The sequence below is a fragment of the Phaseolus vulgaris genome, chromosome 5, assembly GCF_000499845.2.
Source record: "Phaseolus vulgaris cultivar G19833 chromosome 5, P. vulgaris v2.0, whole genome shotgun sequence".
NCBI lineage: Eukaryota > Viridiplantae > Streptophyta > Magnoliopsida > Fabales > Fabaceae > Phaseolus > Phaseolus vulgaris.
This window is the reverse complement of record NC_023755.2, coordinates 37,287,850-37,302,502: the sequence shown is the minus strand read 5'-3', so window position 1 is coordinate 37,302,502 and position 14,653 is coordinate 37,287,850. Positions and strand designations below refer to the sequence as shown.

At 27.5% G+C, this 14,653-nt stretch overlaps 2 protein-coding genes across 2 annotated transcripts; one reads left to right on the top strand and one right to left on the bottom strand.

Moving 5' to 3' along the window:
* Positions 1-1,215: 1,215 nt before the first annotated feature.
* Positions 1,216-4,193, top strand: LOC137835711 (isoprene synthase, chloroplastic-like). Its single transcript, XM_068644328.1, has 7 exons — positions 1,216-1,442; positions 1,546-1,813; positions 2,097-2,475; positions 2,689-2,907; positions 3,007-3,145; positions 3,234-3,482; positions 3,566-4,193. The coding sequence occupies exons 1-7, from the start codon at positions 1,263-1,265 to the stop codon at positions 3,890-3,892; spliced, it is 1,761 nt and encodes a 586-aa protein (XP_068500429.1). The 5' UTR covers positions 1,216-1,262; the 3' UTR covers positions 3,893-4,193.
* Positions 4,194-6,091: 1,898 nt separating this feature from the next.
* LOC137834412 (uncharacterized) lies at positions 6,092-7,381 on the bottom strand. The gene is made up of 2 exons (XM_068642468.1): positions 6,893-7,381; positions 6,092-6,109 (listed from the first exon to the last, which is right to left on the bottom strand). Exons 1-2 carry the CDS (start codon positions 7,379-7,381, stop codon positions 6,092-6,094), a joined length of 507 nt encoding a protein of 168 aa, XP_068498569.1.
* Between the last annotated feature and the right edge of the window lie 7,272 nt (positions 7,382-14,653).

Below are 14,653 nucleotides of genomic sequence, written 5' to 3'. Positions count from 1 at the left end.
AAATAAATTACTTCTAAATCTCTTACTTAAGATTTAATTTTACAAAATTGTTTTGAATTTTTTCACGTTATAAATTAGATGTTCATATAAGTCATATCCGACTATCTTCACAATGAATATAATTGAATCTATTTTAATTGATATTTTTTTCTAAAAAAGTCAATTTGATTTTTAAGTTTTGGATTGAAAATATTGATAAGAAATTATTAAGTGAAAATAATGAACTAGTTTAAATTTCTATGAAACTGAGACTTTCTCCTCCTAAAGTTAGAGTGAAAGTTAATAAGATGACATAAAAAAAAAAATATCATCTTAAGAAAAAGTAATAATAAAATATTATAAAATTTTATTACCGTCGCTAAACGCAAATGATTTGATTGAATATTTAAGATTCAATTATTTTTCTTTATTGTCTTTATGGAAGCTAGATATTAGATATTTTTTTTTACCTTCTTATTTTTTTAATTTTTTTTAACTCTTAATATAATTGCTTAAGTCACATTTAAGACTTTCTTTGTTTTTTGTTTCATGAATTTAATCTAATTCTCTATTTTATTTTATTTTATGCTATTTTTCATTCCAATTCAATTGGTGGTAATCAGTGCACACTTTCTGAAATGTGAAACTGAATTCAATTCATTGAAGTATTTAAGAATTTGCAGCGCAGTAGCGGGAATTGTGAAAATGAGAAGCTTGTATGGCCCACGTATTGAAATTACAGGAAATACTAATATTTTATTTCATTTTTAATTTAAAATTTTAATTTATATTATTATATTATTAAAATGAGTTATAACCGGTGATATGTTAACATTCATTAAATAAAAATATTTACGTGAAAATTCAAAGTAATAATACTAATTATTTTTAGTTTTGTTTTACTTTTTAACTTCAACTTTTAATTCATATTATTATATTATTAAAATGAAGTGTACGATGGGTCTATTTTTATAGTGTTAAGTAGTTATTTTTCTTGAAATTAATAGCATAGTGTAGAACGGAGAATTGAGAGACCTAGAGCATTTGAGAAATTCAAGTAATTTACATTAGTCTAATTAGAAATCGACTCAACTATTGAGTAAGGGACTTGTTTCAAGGAAAATAATTGCTTAGTTAATGAAAACTTAATGGCATATTAATAGGGTAGGTTTACACAAGTCTCTTTTGTTTCTGCATAGAGTTGTATATATAGAGGGAAGACACACATTGGTGATCATCACATTTTGATACTCCATATAGGGTAAGTTTAAAGTGAATACACCATGGCAAATAATGTAAGGAGTCTTCCTTATTGCTTGTCTACCACACAAACTCCTTCTAGATCCCCAAGCCAACTCGTTCGTGATGCCAACAAACACCATATCCCATTTAAAACTCCACCTAATTTTCAACCCAGTCCTTTTACTCGTGAATTTATTCAGTCCCTCGGAAACAAGCTTGCGGTAATCTTTATTTTCCTTCAATTTCTTTGGTGTAAAGATTAGTGTGTTGTTGGAATTATTGTTTTCATTATTATTTTTTTTTGTCATGCCTGCTAAAATGCAGATAGAAACACTGCAAGAAACAGCAAGAAAGTTAGAGGAGAAAGTACGAGTTCAGATAAATGGAACAAACATGGAACCACTAAGCTTACTTGAATTGATTGATGATATTGAACGGTTAGGACTCTCCTTCAAGTTTGAGGAGGATATAAACAAAGCCCTTCTCAGAATTGTTTCAATTGAAAACTTCGAAGACCGAACCGGAAAAAGTCTGCATGAAACCGCTCTTCTTTTTGGAGTTCTCAGGCGACATGGCTTTGATGTCTCCCAAGGTACAAATGATTATCTCAAGCCATTGTGTTTATATATTGCATCTGAAAACTTATTCCACAAAGCTTATTTTACTAACAATAATTACACCATCATATTGTTTTTTAATTGTTATAATCAAATATGATAATTTTTTTAACAATCTAGACAACAAACATGTACCAAGCTATTTTTTTTTTATATTTTTCATATATTATAAATAATTATAAATAAAAAATTTATACTTTTACCTTGGTATTATGGCATAATATGAAATCTTTTTAATTTTTTTTGAGGTGCATGCAGATATCTTTATGAGATTTAAAGACGAAGAAGGAAAATTCAAAGCTGAAATTAGCAACGATGTAGAAGGAATGTTAAGTTTGTACGAAGCATCGTACTTGAGTTTGGAAGGAGAAAGTGTTTGGGAGGAAAATGCATTTTCAAGAACACATTTGATGAATTTAATGAAAGAAGGATTAATGGATGCGAAAATGACAGAAAAAGTTAGGCATGTATTGGAGGAGCTTCCATATCACCGAAGTGGTTTCAAACTAATGGCCAAACAATATATTGACAGATATGATAAAATAGAACCGCATAATCTCTTACTGTTAGAGCTTGCAAAACTGGATTTCAACATGGAGCAGTCATCATATCAAAACGAATTAAAAGAACTATCAAGGTATAAAGAACATCAAAATTCATAATAATTATCCCAGTATAATTCTTTTAATAACTAATGTTAAATATTAAAGAGATATATTACTTTGGAGGGAGAACTAAAAATTTTAGGAAGAATTCAAATAAAACGATGTGAGATCTCAATTTCACTTTTTTTTTTCCATGCAATTTTTGTCTTCATTGTATTTATGTCTTTTAATGTGTTGTTACTCAGGTGGTGGTGGGACATTGGTCTCTCAAGTAATCTAAAGTTTGCTCGAGACCGATTAGTAGAATTCTATATTTGGTCACTAGCAATGTTTCCTGAACCTCACTTAGCTATGTGTCACAAAGAACTCACTAAGGTGGGGCAATTACTCACAGTCCTCGATGATGTATATGACATCTATGGTACTTTAGATGAATTAGAGCTCTTCACACATGCTATTGAAAGGTTTGTTCAACTAATGTGAGATGGATTTCATTTTACTTTGTTCTTTGAGAAAAATTAAAAAATGTCTTATTTATATTTATATATGTGCATGGACAAAAGCTGGAATGTGAATTCCATAAACACGCTTCCAGATTACATGATATTGTGCTTCCTAGCCATCTATAACACTGTGAATGGGATGGCTTATGACATCTTTAAAGAACGGGGCATAATATGTCTTCCTTACCTCACAAAATCTGTATGTAATACAATACAACTAGATCTTTTTGTCCTATATATATATTAAGTATCACTAATACTAAAATGTTTGTTTGATTACTCCATAGTGGTCTGATTTGTGCAAGGCATACCTCCAAGAAGCAAAATGGTTTTACAACAAAATTATTCCACCATTCAACGAGTACCTACAAAATGCAAGGATCTCGGTCACGACAGGGGTTGTTCTCACTCATTCCTACTTTTTGGTTAGCAAAGAGATCACAAAACCAGGGCTTCATTCTTTAACTATTCACCATGACTTGTTAAGCTCTTCATCCACCATTGTAAGACTTACCAATGATTTGGCAACATCAATGGTAATCTTAAATTTTTTTGGTAACCTTATTAGTTAACTCATCATGTGGATCAAACTTCATGCCTAACATATTGTTCTGAACAGGACGAGATAGAGAGGGGTGAAACCTCAAATTCAATTATAAGCTATATGCACGAAACTAGTCTTCCAGAAGAAGATGCCCGTGAATACTTCAAAACTTTGATTGACAAAGAATGGAAAAACTTGAACAAATACCTAGTTATGAATTCTATATTCCCCAAGTCTTTTGTTCAAGTTGCCATTAACTTTGCTCGGGGTAGTCATTACATATATCATTATGGAGATGGAGTTGGACGACAAAACAATACAATAAAGAGCCGAATTGAGTCAATGCTAGTGTACCCATTCCATTTAATGTGTCATGATGATGTTGAGAAAAAAAAGTTTTAAGTTTGAGTTTATTTATTAAAATTTATCTAATATATTTGTTTGAGATTTATTTGAATTTCTTAGGTTGTACCATGTTATAAGGATTAGTAAGATGTGGGTTGACTATCAATTCAAGTTTTCTTTTTTAGATTTAAAGTGAAAGCATTCTAAAATAACATTACATATTCTCTTTTAGAATATAGATTTTTCCTTGTGGATTCTAGTTAATCTATATGATGCATAATAGAAATAAATACTTAGGTAAAGATTTATTATGATAAGTTTATTATTATTATAACTAATAAAATTAAGGTGTTCAAATATGTTTTTCGTCTTTATATTTTTTTCATGAAATTAGTTTTAGTTCCTAGTCAAAACTATAGACTACTTGAGTCATTGTACTATGGAAACTATTGGATTGAGTCATCGTAAGCATTTGTCACGTGAAAAACAAACTTCCAACGTGAAGTCCATTAAAACGTCCAGGTTAGCGAGGAGTCATGGTCTACGTCAACATGAAAGTTCAACTACTAAAAAAATAATTTTAATTCTATTTTTTACATAATTTTTTTTATATAAAAAATGTTTTAAATATTTAAAAAATGTAATACTCATATATAATTAAGTTATATTAACATAAATAATTTAAAATTAGGATATTATTCACTTATATAACTATAATTTTTTAATAAAAATTATGTGTGAATATATAACTATAAATTTTTAATAAAATTATGTGTGGAGATGGTTCACAAATAAAAAATAAAAAATTTAAGAAGTTAATTTTTTTTATATTACATTTAATTTAAATTAATTGATAAAAAATATATTTTAATTTATTTATAGTTAAATTTTAATTAATTTTGAACTCTTGTAATTTTTTGAAGTTAATTATTCTGGTTATATTATTTAGTTTTTATATTTTCTTATTGTATATTATATACTAATAATCTTATATATTTTCTTAAAATATTTTCAATAAATTTAAAATAAAATATCATACTTGAAGAAACGAGATAATTTTTCATTATATTGATCTGTGTATCTTAAATGACAATTAATTTATTTTACTTTAAAAGATAAAATACTAAATTACGCATTATAAAGACAAATAATATTAAATATAAAAAATTGAGAAATGAACATTTTATGTAAAATAAATTATTTATGTAAAAAAATTAGAGTTAAAATAATTTTTAGTTGTTGAATTTTAGGAAAAACATATTTAACCCAAATAAAAAATATAAAAATCAGTGTATAAGTGCAAATTACTAATTTAGGATCATTAAAAGAATTTGATTGTTGTAAGATTTTAATTAATAACTTGTGTAGTTGTATACTTAATAACGTTTTAAAAAATTATCAGGTGCAAAATATTTAATAACTCATGTGCTATAATAATTAAATTAAATTATGAAAAACATAAATTTAGTTATGTAATTTAATAAAAATTTCAACTAGCGAAAGTGATGTAAAGGAATCATTATTCTCGAAAATTCTTTATTGAATTTCAACTAAAAATTAGTTAGACTTTAAAACTTTTGATTATTGATACATTCTTGACATACTTGCATGATATACAATCTTTATTTTAGAGGAGTTCACTACAATCTTCTATAATATTGCATGCCCAAACATTTAATTTATCTTATTCAAAATTATTATTTAAATAATTTGATTTAAAACTACTTGTATCTTAGAACATCCAAATAAGTCTTTAAGTTACCTCTCACTTTCTGGGATTTATGGTCTATGAAAATAATAGCAACTTGTATAAAAGTTGACGAAATATTCATGCAATAATAAAAAAGATTATAATAATTTTTACTTCAGATAACATTAACACGTACAAATATAAATAGTAGTCAAATTTGATTTGTAGGTTATCTTTTAAACATTTTTAACCTTTATCAAAATTTAATGATATCACTTTATCATATAAGAATAGTGATGTTTTGTGTAATTCATCTATCATATATTTCATTATGATAAAAAGATATAGGGGAAACTTTATCATGTAATTAACCTCAAAATAATTGACTAAAAAATAGAATAAAGTGAAACTTTATGAGACAAACTTATAATTGAAGAGTTTTTTTTTAATCTTTGTAAAAGTTGTACACAACAGTGTAAGTTTTATTTCGACTAATTTTCATAACCATGTGTAGAGTAGGGAGAGATGTGTAGAGCAGGGAGAGGTGAATTGGACTTATAAAATTTTCACAAGAAATTCACATCCTGACAAAAAAAATAACAGATTAATTTGAGAAAAAACAGATTTATTATCTAATTTAACAATTCACTATACTACTTGAATAATTGTACTATAGAAACTACTAAAATAGATCCGCATAAACGGATGACGATATAAACATCCAAGTCAACAACGAATCATTAGTTAGTTTAACATGAAAATTCAACGACTAAATATAATTTTAACTCTATTATAGTTAGGTAAAAATAATTTTTTTATATAAAAAATGTTTAAAATATTTTAAAAGATTATACTTATATATGATTAAGTTATATTGAAACAAATAATTTAAAATTAGAGTATTAATGACTTATATAACTATACATTTTTAATAAAACTATGTGTGGAGGTGGTTGATAAATAAAAAATAAAAAATTTGAGATGTTAAACTAATATTTTTATATTACATTTATTTTTAAATTAATTGATAAAAATATTTTTTAATTTATTTATAGTTTAAATTTTAATTAATTTTGAACCTTGTAATTTTTGGAAGTTAATTATTCTGGTTATATTATTTAGTTTTTATATTTTCGTAATGTATATAATATACTAATAATCTTATATATTTTCTTAAAATGTTTTCAATTAAATTTAAAATAAAATATCATACTTGAAGAAACGAGATAATTTCATTATTTTGATTTGTGTGTCTTAAATGACAATAAATTTATTTTACCTTAAAGATAAAATACTAATTTACGCATTATAAAGACAAATAATATTAATATAAAAAAATTATAAATTAACATTTGAGAACAGTGTACAATGGACATAACGTTATTTAACTCAATGAGTCTCCCTACAAAACATTCCTCCAGCCACTTGGTAGACTCCACTGCAACTTGAAAACAAACCACGCTATTATCTAGGGCCTTTTTAGAAGTAGACTCGTCGCCGTCCCTGACCACCTGAGCAAAAGTGCGTGGTGGATTCACCTGCCTCCAAGTCGTCCTTGCCTGTTCATTCTTCCTTTCACCACTCATCTCTGGTTTACGTGTTTCCTTCCTGCTAAACTTAGGTAAGTTTACCCGCAACTTCCACAGTCCTATCCAAATGGCATCTAGCCTCCTCTCCAAGACTTGTGCATCCATCACTCCTTGAAAACTCACAAACCCGAACCGCCGGTTTCTTGGGTCTAGCCTTCTTGAGATAAAGACGTCAATAACCCTTCCCCACCTCTGAAAAATCTTCCACATGTCCCTCTCCGCATACTCGTGAGGAAAATTTGTGAAGAAAAACTTCATTTCCGCCATGCTCTCTCCCTCTCTCTCTCTCCTTTCTCTCATGTGTGATTAGTTTTCGAATTACATAATATAAAAGTTTTTTTCTAATATGAGATTAACTTCCGAATTATTTAATATGAAAGCCTTTTTTCAAATGCATGTCCGGATTACATAATCCGGAAGCTACTCGCAAATTTAGACTTTCAGATTATATAATCCAAAATACTATTTTTTAAAAATATATTTCGAATTACATAATCCATAAGTTATTTCCTAATTCAAGATTAACTTCTAGATTATGTAATCCAGAATATGAGGGTGGCACAAGAAGGATATAAATGTATTTTTCATATTTTGTATGATGATGACAGAAGAATATATGGAGGTGCAGGAAGAAACAATCGGCAGTTGTGTTAAAAGAGAGCACAAACTCTCTCACTTATCCCACTCACTACTCACGTAACAGTTTTTGGTTTTGATTATAAGGGTTTAGTTTTGAGACTCAATTCCTCATATAACACTATTTACACTTTTATTTCCCCATTTAACACTATTTTTTTCCCTATCTAGCACCCTTTTATTTTTATTTCCCTATCTAGCACCATTTCAAAAGTAAAAAAAAATAAAAAAATAAGAAAATTAATTTTTTTTAATTTTGAATGCATTAAAAAAATAAATATTTTTAATGTTTAAAATAGTTACTAATGAATAAAGAAATGAGTTTTTACAAAATAAAAATAAAAAAAGTAATAAATTAAAAATGTTTAGTTGATTTTTTTTAAATGAAGAAAATAAAAAATTAAACCCTACAACAACATAAAAGTTGAATCTATAAAACATATACTAATTAATACTAGTTGACTTTGGTTTTTTTATCCTTCAAGGTAGAACTACTAATTAGTCCACTACTAAACCCTAAACCCTAAACCCTCAATGTAGAACTATAAGGAAGAAGACATTGGTTCAACTTTTAACTTTGAAGTTAGTTGGAGAGGGAGAGCAGTGAGAGAAGGGAACAAACCAATGAGGGGATCACCCCCTTGCTCTTTATGGCGCTAGGGGTAGGAGGGAAGGTCAACCGTGGCACAAATCTTGAACGTCAGATCCAATTAAGAGGAACAACTTGATTTTCTGACTGTTCATGAACTGACATGACACGTCAGCTACGTGTCAAGCCTGGGGACAAGTGTTCTACCAGAAATGAGTGACCGGTCATCCTAGACTGTCTGACGAACTTTCGGGAAAAGCAGCATACACGTCAAAACACAAGTTAGCAACATTAATTATGATTAAGAGCTGCAAAGCATAATTAAATGATCATTGGACCTACACTAACCCTTCTGACACCATAAATCCTAATAGAAAGGTATAAATAAGAAGAAATCTCCATGATAAAAGGTAATGATTATTTAAACTCTATACTGAACCAATTAGATCTATCTCATTTAATTTGAACGTAGGAGCATCTTTATTGGTACCCCACCCTCTTAAACCTAAAATAGACAGTCAAAATTAAAGAAAAAGATATTCGGACAATTATTAACATTGCAAACAAGTATCTTGAATTTCTGTTCGTGAGTAGCCAACTAACTTTAGCTTGTCTTTAGCCTCTTTTAGTCTTTACGTGTTTTTGTACTACTCTGTTTATATAAAGTTTGCTTCTCTTATGCAAAAACATTGTATGATTTGATATTTTAATTCATATTATTATATTATTAAAATAAATAGTAAGATGAGTCTACTTTCATAATGTCTAATTTGAAATCGACACAAGAATTGTATGGGTACACAGGACAACACATTTGAAGTTAATTGAATTTGTCTTTGAAATTTCTTGCTATACGGTGCAGCAGTTGATCGAATTTGACAGCAAAAAACAATTGACACTGAAATTTGTTGATGGTAAATGGAAATATTCGTCTAGTGATGAGCTGAAATTCATACGTGAAGCTGAAATCCATATATTGTGTCATAATTATTTTTAGCTTACTTTAATTTGAGTTTCCTTCTTAATTTTTTTCTTTGAGTTCTTAATTTTTTTTGATACATAGTCTTGTGAGTTAAATAATTTTCTAGCTTGCTTATTTTGTTTTAATTTTCTAGCTCACTTTATTTTATTTTATAATTTTCTAGTAGTGATTTTAGATATATTTTTTAAAGTGTTTTTCTTTTTGTTATAATTTTTTGTTTTTTTATATTACTTTTTAATTTTTTGTTGGTTTTATCTTAGAGTTTTCAGTTTGTAGATCTCATTAAGTTAAATTTCTATTTACTAAAATTTTTACTTTCAATATAAAATTATTGATGAGTTGATTGTCAATTCTTCTTAATAGCTAAAGAGTAATTTGAGTGAGAATTCATAATCTTTCAAGAGACATATACGAGAAAATCATGTGTAAACACTTAGTGAGTAGTGAGATTTATCTTATCTTTTTCTATATTATTTGTGCTAATTGATTCTTTTGTTTTGTGTTACTTCTTGTTTTTCTAATTTTTATTGTAGGTATGAGGTTGATTTTGGTGAAATACATTAATATAATTGCTTCAAGAATAATAAAGTTGAATAACAAACATAAAAAGCATATAAAAAAAAATCAATTTTAAAGATCAAAACAAGTATTTTTAGATGTTTCAAGTATGAAAGGTATAATTAAAATATTATTTTATTGGTTTGTTAAGTATATATTTATTACTGTGTTTGTGTTGTTAATTAACACATCACCATCCTTTCAAAAGTTAGAGAAAGAAATGAAAAAAAAATGTTAAAAAATCTAGAAAAAAGGAAAATGTTAATTATAACATCCCTACAAAAATAATTGAAAAGGAATTTGGAGATTGCGTCAGATTAAAATAACAATATTAATTGTATAAGAAATGGAAGTTGTCAATATATTATCCAATAAAGTTATTAGTTAATGAGAACTTAATGTCATTTTCGTAGGTAAGTTTCCTCAAGTATTTTTTTTTCTACTTAGGGTGGGTTGTATATATATATATATATATATAGGGAAGGCACATTGGTGACATCACATGTTTGATACTACACATAGTGTTAACTACCAATTATTTAGTTTCTAAATTTGCTCTATAAAATCTTGGATGTTTATACTATACATAGTGTTAACTACCAATTATTTAGTTTCTAAATTTGGTCTCTAAAATCTTGGTTGTTAATTAGATACCAATTTATAAACTATTTAACAATAATAGAAACTAATATAGAAACCACTTTTTTTTTAGTTTATAAAATGGTCTCTAATTTAGTTACTATTGCAACTAATTATTTTGGTCTCTAAAAATTGGTTTCTATTTCACGATTTTCTTGTAGTGTATTTAACAATATTAATAATATTTAATAATATTAATAATATTTATATTATAAATAATATTAATAATATAAATAATATTAATAATATCAATAATAATTATATTATGAATAATATTAATATTTATATTATTAATATTAATAAAAATAATAATAATAAACATAATAAAAATTATAATATGATAAAAGAATGTTTGTGGTTAAAGTTTTTTGTTACTTAAGAAAATCTGAGTATTTGCTTAATTAATTAGATCCATAAAGGAAAATAGCATGGGTGATAAAAGAACACAAACCTGGTTATTCTTGTAGCGATATAAGCAGTAGGTGAATATTAGGCAGACTCTTATCAAAATCAATAATCATGCATGATTATTGATTGTCGACTCTTAATTATTTTAATAATCATATGATACCTCAGTTTGATTGTCGACTCTTAATTATTTTAAATTTCAATTCTTTACCTACTTACTTTTCCTTTTATAAATAGGAAACTTATGCTCTTGAATATATAATGTTCAAAATACGACACCCCATGTTTCTTTTTGTTATACTTATATTTAATATTTACGAAAGGTAAAATGCGAAGACTAAAATGACTGTATCACCTTTATTTGTTTAGATCATTAAGTTATCTGGCTTTTCTCATTGATAAAAAATTACTTTGTTATGTGCTTGAAATTTTGACAACGTCAACTTAAGCATGCTATTATTTCTTGCATTTTAACCTTTTGCAGGAATCAGAAACCAACGCAAGCCACTGCAACTAATAAATAATCGCTTGCTGCAACTTTACGCGCAAAAATAAGATTATACATAGAATAATGCAGTATCATTTAATTATAAACAATTATACATAATAAATTTATTAATTTTAATTAGCCACTCACTGGATTCTCAGATACATCAAGAATGCACAAACATAGGGTTTATTTCTCAAAAGATTTTGTTTTACAACTTAAAGGTTTCGCTAATTCAGACTGGTTTGCATGTAAAAGTACACGTCGTTCTACAACTAATTATTGCATGTTCTTAAGTTCATCTCTCATAATTTGGAAATTAAAAAAGCAAACCACAATTTTCAGATCATCCTCGTGCATTAGCTACTATAATTGGTTAGATTCAATGACTCACATATCCATTGAATGATCTTAGATTATACGTCACGATTTTTGTAGTTTTGTATTGTGATAGCTAGAATGCAAGATATATTACATCTAATCCAAGTTTTCATAAACAAAACACTGATACACTGTCATGTAGCTCATGAGAAGCTTTAGGCAAATCAGAACTTCGCTCTTTTTCTTCTGCCTCGATAGAACAGAGCCTACTATCCCAAGACCGTCTACACCAAGTTTGGATCCTATTGATGAGGTGCCTTGTCCATATCTATTACCATCAACAACTCAAAGAAGTGTTTATAAATCCTCTTAAACCAAAGTTTTTCACAAACATTATAAACATGGTTGGTGATAAGTGTCATATTTCAGTAATATTTCATATTAAAAGAAAGACACTTGTGAATATTTATTGATAAAATAACAATAATTTAACCATTAATTTATGAATTTAAACCTATTTACATATTTTGTGATTATAATATGAATAAGAACGATTTACTTCCAAATTTGTGTTAATTTCAGGATTATAAGGGAAAATGGAGATGAACGAGCTAAAAAAGAATAAACAAGATGGAAAGGGAAAGTTGGAACGCTCAAAACTCACCCAAACTCATCCAAGCCAGATCACTCTAAAGGAACTCGCCCATGCGAGATCACTCCAGAGAAGTTGAGATTTTTCTTATCAAACTCACCCAAGCGAGAAGTATCTTAGAACAAACCAAACTAGGTTAAATATGAGGTGTGAGTCATAACCTTAGACATCATTGGTAGAATAGAAGGAGAAAGAAAATTCTAGAGGAGGCAACCGTCAAGGATAAACATCCTGAATCTTCTTTTCTTGTTTTATATGCTTATAATGGCTAACATGAGTGACTAATTATACCCTTTGGGATTAGGAGTAACGTGTTCAAACTCTTATGTATTGAGGTGATATTTAAACATAATATTATGTTCTTAATTGACAATTGGTATTGTCATTTTATTCTTAACACTTGTTTTATCATGATTTTGATCCTTAAATTTGACTGAAAAATACTCCTAATCATCAAACCTAAATGATAATGCTTAACATATATGAATGTTAGGAATAAATTTGAAATGTTAATTTCTATCAACATCTGATCGTAACGATAATGAATTTTTATAAATATGCGAGGAATCGATATTTAGGAAACTAACTTAATAATTTTTTATATGCGAAAAATCGATATAAATGAATTTTATATGGACATCAATATCACTCAAAGATAGAATATTATTATGGTTTCTTTTCAAAATATGAAAGAGTGAGAAAGATGAACCATAATCTCAATTTTTCCAATTGAAATCAAATAACTCTTTACTTTATATATATTCTTACAATCTCCTACGTAACAAATATCTAATAAACTTTTATATATTATTTTTTATTTAATAAATATTATACTTAAAAATTTAAATGTTTCTTGTAGGTTGGATATATACTATTATTACTTGTGACAGATTACATTTACCGTCGAAAATTCATCGTGTGTACCATGAATATCCATAACCAAACTTCACGAGACTATTGTAATCTCTCGAGTTGTTTTGGTACTTTGTTTCGTTCATGATCAGAATAACAATAGCCAAACTACCTTTAGCTTGTCTCTTGCCTTTTTTTCAATTTTATTTTTATTTTTATGCAACTGTATTTATATAAAATTTACTTTTCTCTTTCGGCGGCGATATGATAACATTCATTGACATATTTACGTGAAAATTCAAAGTAATAATATTTTATTTAGTTTTGTTTTACTTAAACTTTTAATTCATATTATATTGTAGGATGAGTCTATTTTTACATTATTTCTCTTCAAATTAATAGCACAGTGCAAAGCATTGAATTCTTACATCTTTGTTTACTATTTTTTGAAAGGAGATTTGCGGGACCCACATTTTCGTGGTGAACTGAATTGAAATCAATTGGATTTGGTGAAGTGCGAGAGAGAGAACATTTGAGAATTTCAAGTAGTGGGGTCTACTATAAAAGTTTTTTAATGCAATTTGCATTTAAATGGACCCAGGCATTTGAAGTCTAACTGAATCTGGCAGCAAAAAATTGAAAGCAATTGACACTGAAATTTGTTGATGGCGCATGGAAATATTCATGAAAATCACTACTACATATATATAAGTAGATATATAAGGAGATATGAGATCTTTAATGATATACCATATTAAGAAGTGAATTTTAAGTCTAACTTAACTTCATCTTATAAAATCGATTTATAAGGTGAAATTTGTAGTTCCTTATATACAATAAAATACTCTAATATTTAGTCGATGTAGGATTTCCAACAATTGCAAATACTTTAAAGAGATAAAAAAGAAGGCATTTTAAAAGCTAGAAATGTTAGAGAAAGAAAAAAATGAAAAAAAAGTTAGAAAAATCTAGAAAAAAGGAAAAGTTTCTTATAACATCCCTAAAATGAAATCTTAATGTCATTTTCACAGGGTAGGTTTCCACAAGTCGTATCTTTTGTTTCTACTTAGGGTGGGTTGTATAAATAGAGGGAAGGCACACATTGGTGAGCATCACATGTTTGATACTACACATAGTGTAAGCTTTAGAGTGAACGCACCATGACAATGAGTCTCCCTATATGTTTAGCTACCACACAAACTCCTTCTAGATCCTCAAGCCAACTTGTTGGTGATGCCAACAAACACCATACCCCATGTAGACCACATAATTTCCAACCCAGTCCTTTTACTCATGAATTTATTCAATCCCTGGAAAACAAGTTTGTGGTAATCTTTATTTTCCTTCAATTTTTTTGTTGTAAAAATTAGTGTATTGGAATTATTGCTTTCACTATTAATGTTTTTTTTTTGTCA

Bases quoted from the DNA above. Each gene is read 5' to 3' on its own strand.
- LOC137834412 (XM_068642468.1), bottom strand. From the start codon at position 7,381: ATGGCGGAAATGAAGTTTTTCTTCACAAATTTTCCTCACGAGTATGCG.
- LOC137835711 (XM_068644328.1), top strand. From the start codon at position 1,263: ATGGCAAATAATGTAAGGAGTCTTCCTTATTGCTTGTCTACCACACAA. The intron at 2,908-3,006 runs GTTTGTTCAACT...CATGGACAAAAG, and splicing joins TTCACACATGCTATTGAAAG to CTGGAATGTGAATTCCATAA. The intron at 3,483-3,565 runs GTAATCTTAAAT...TGTTCTGAACAG, and splicing joins ATGATTTGGCAACATCAATG to GACGAGATAGAGAGGGGTGA.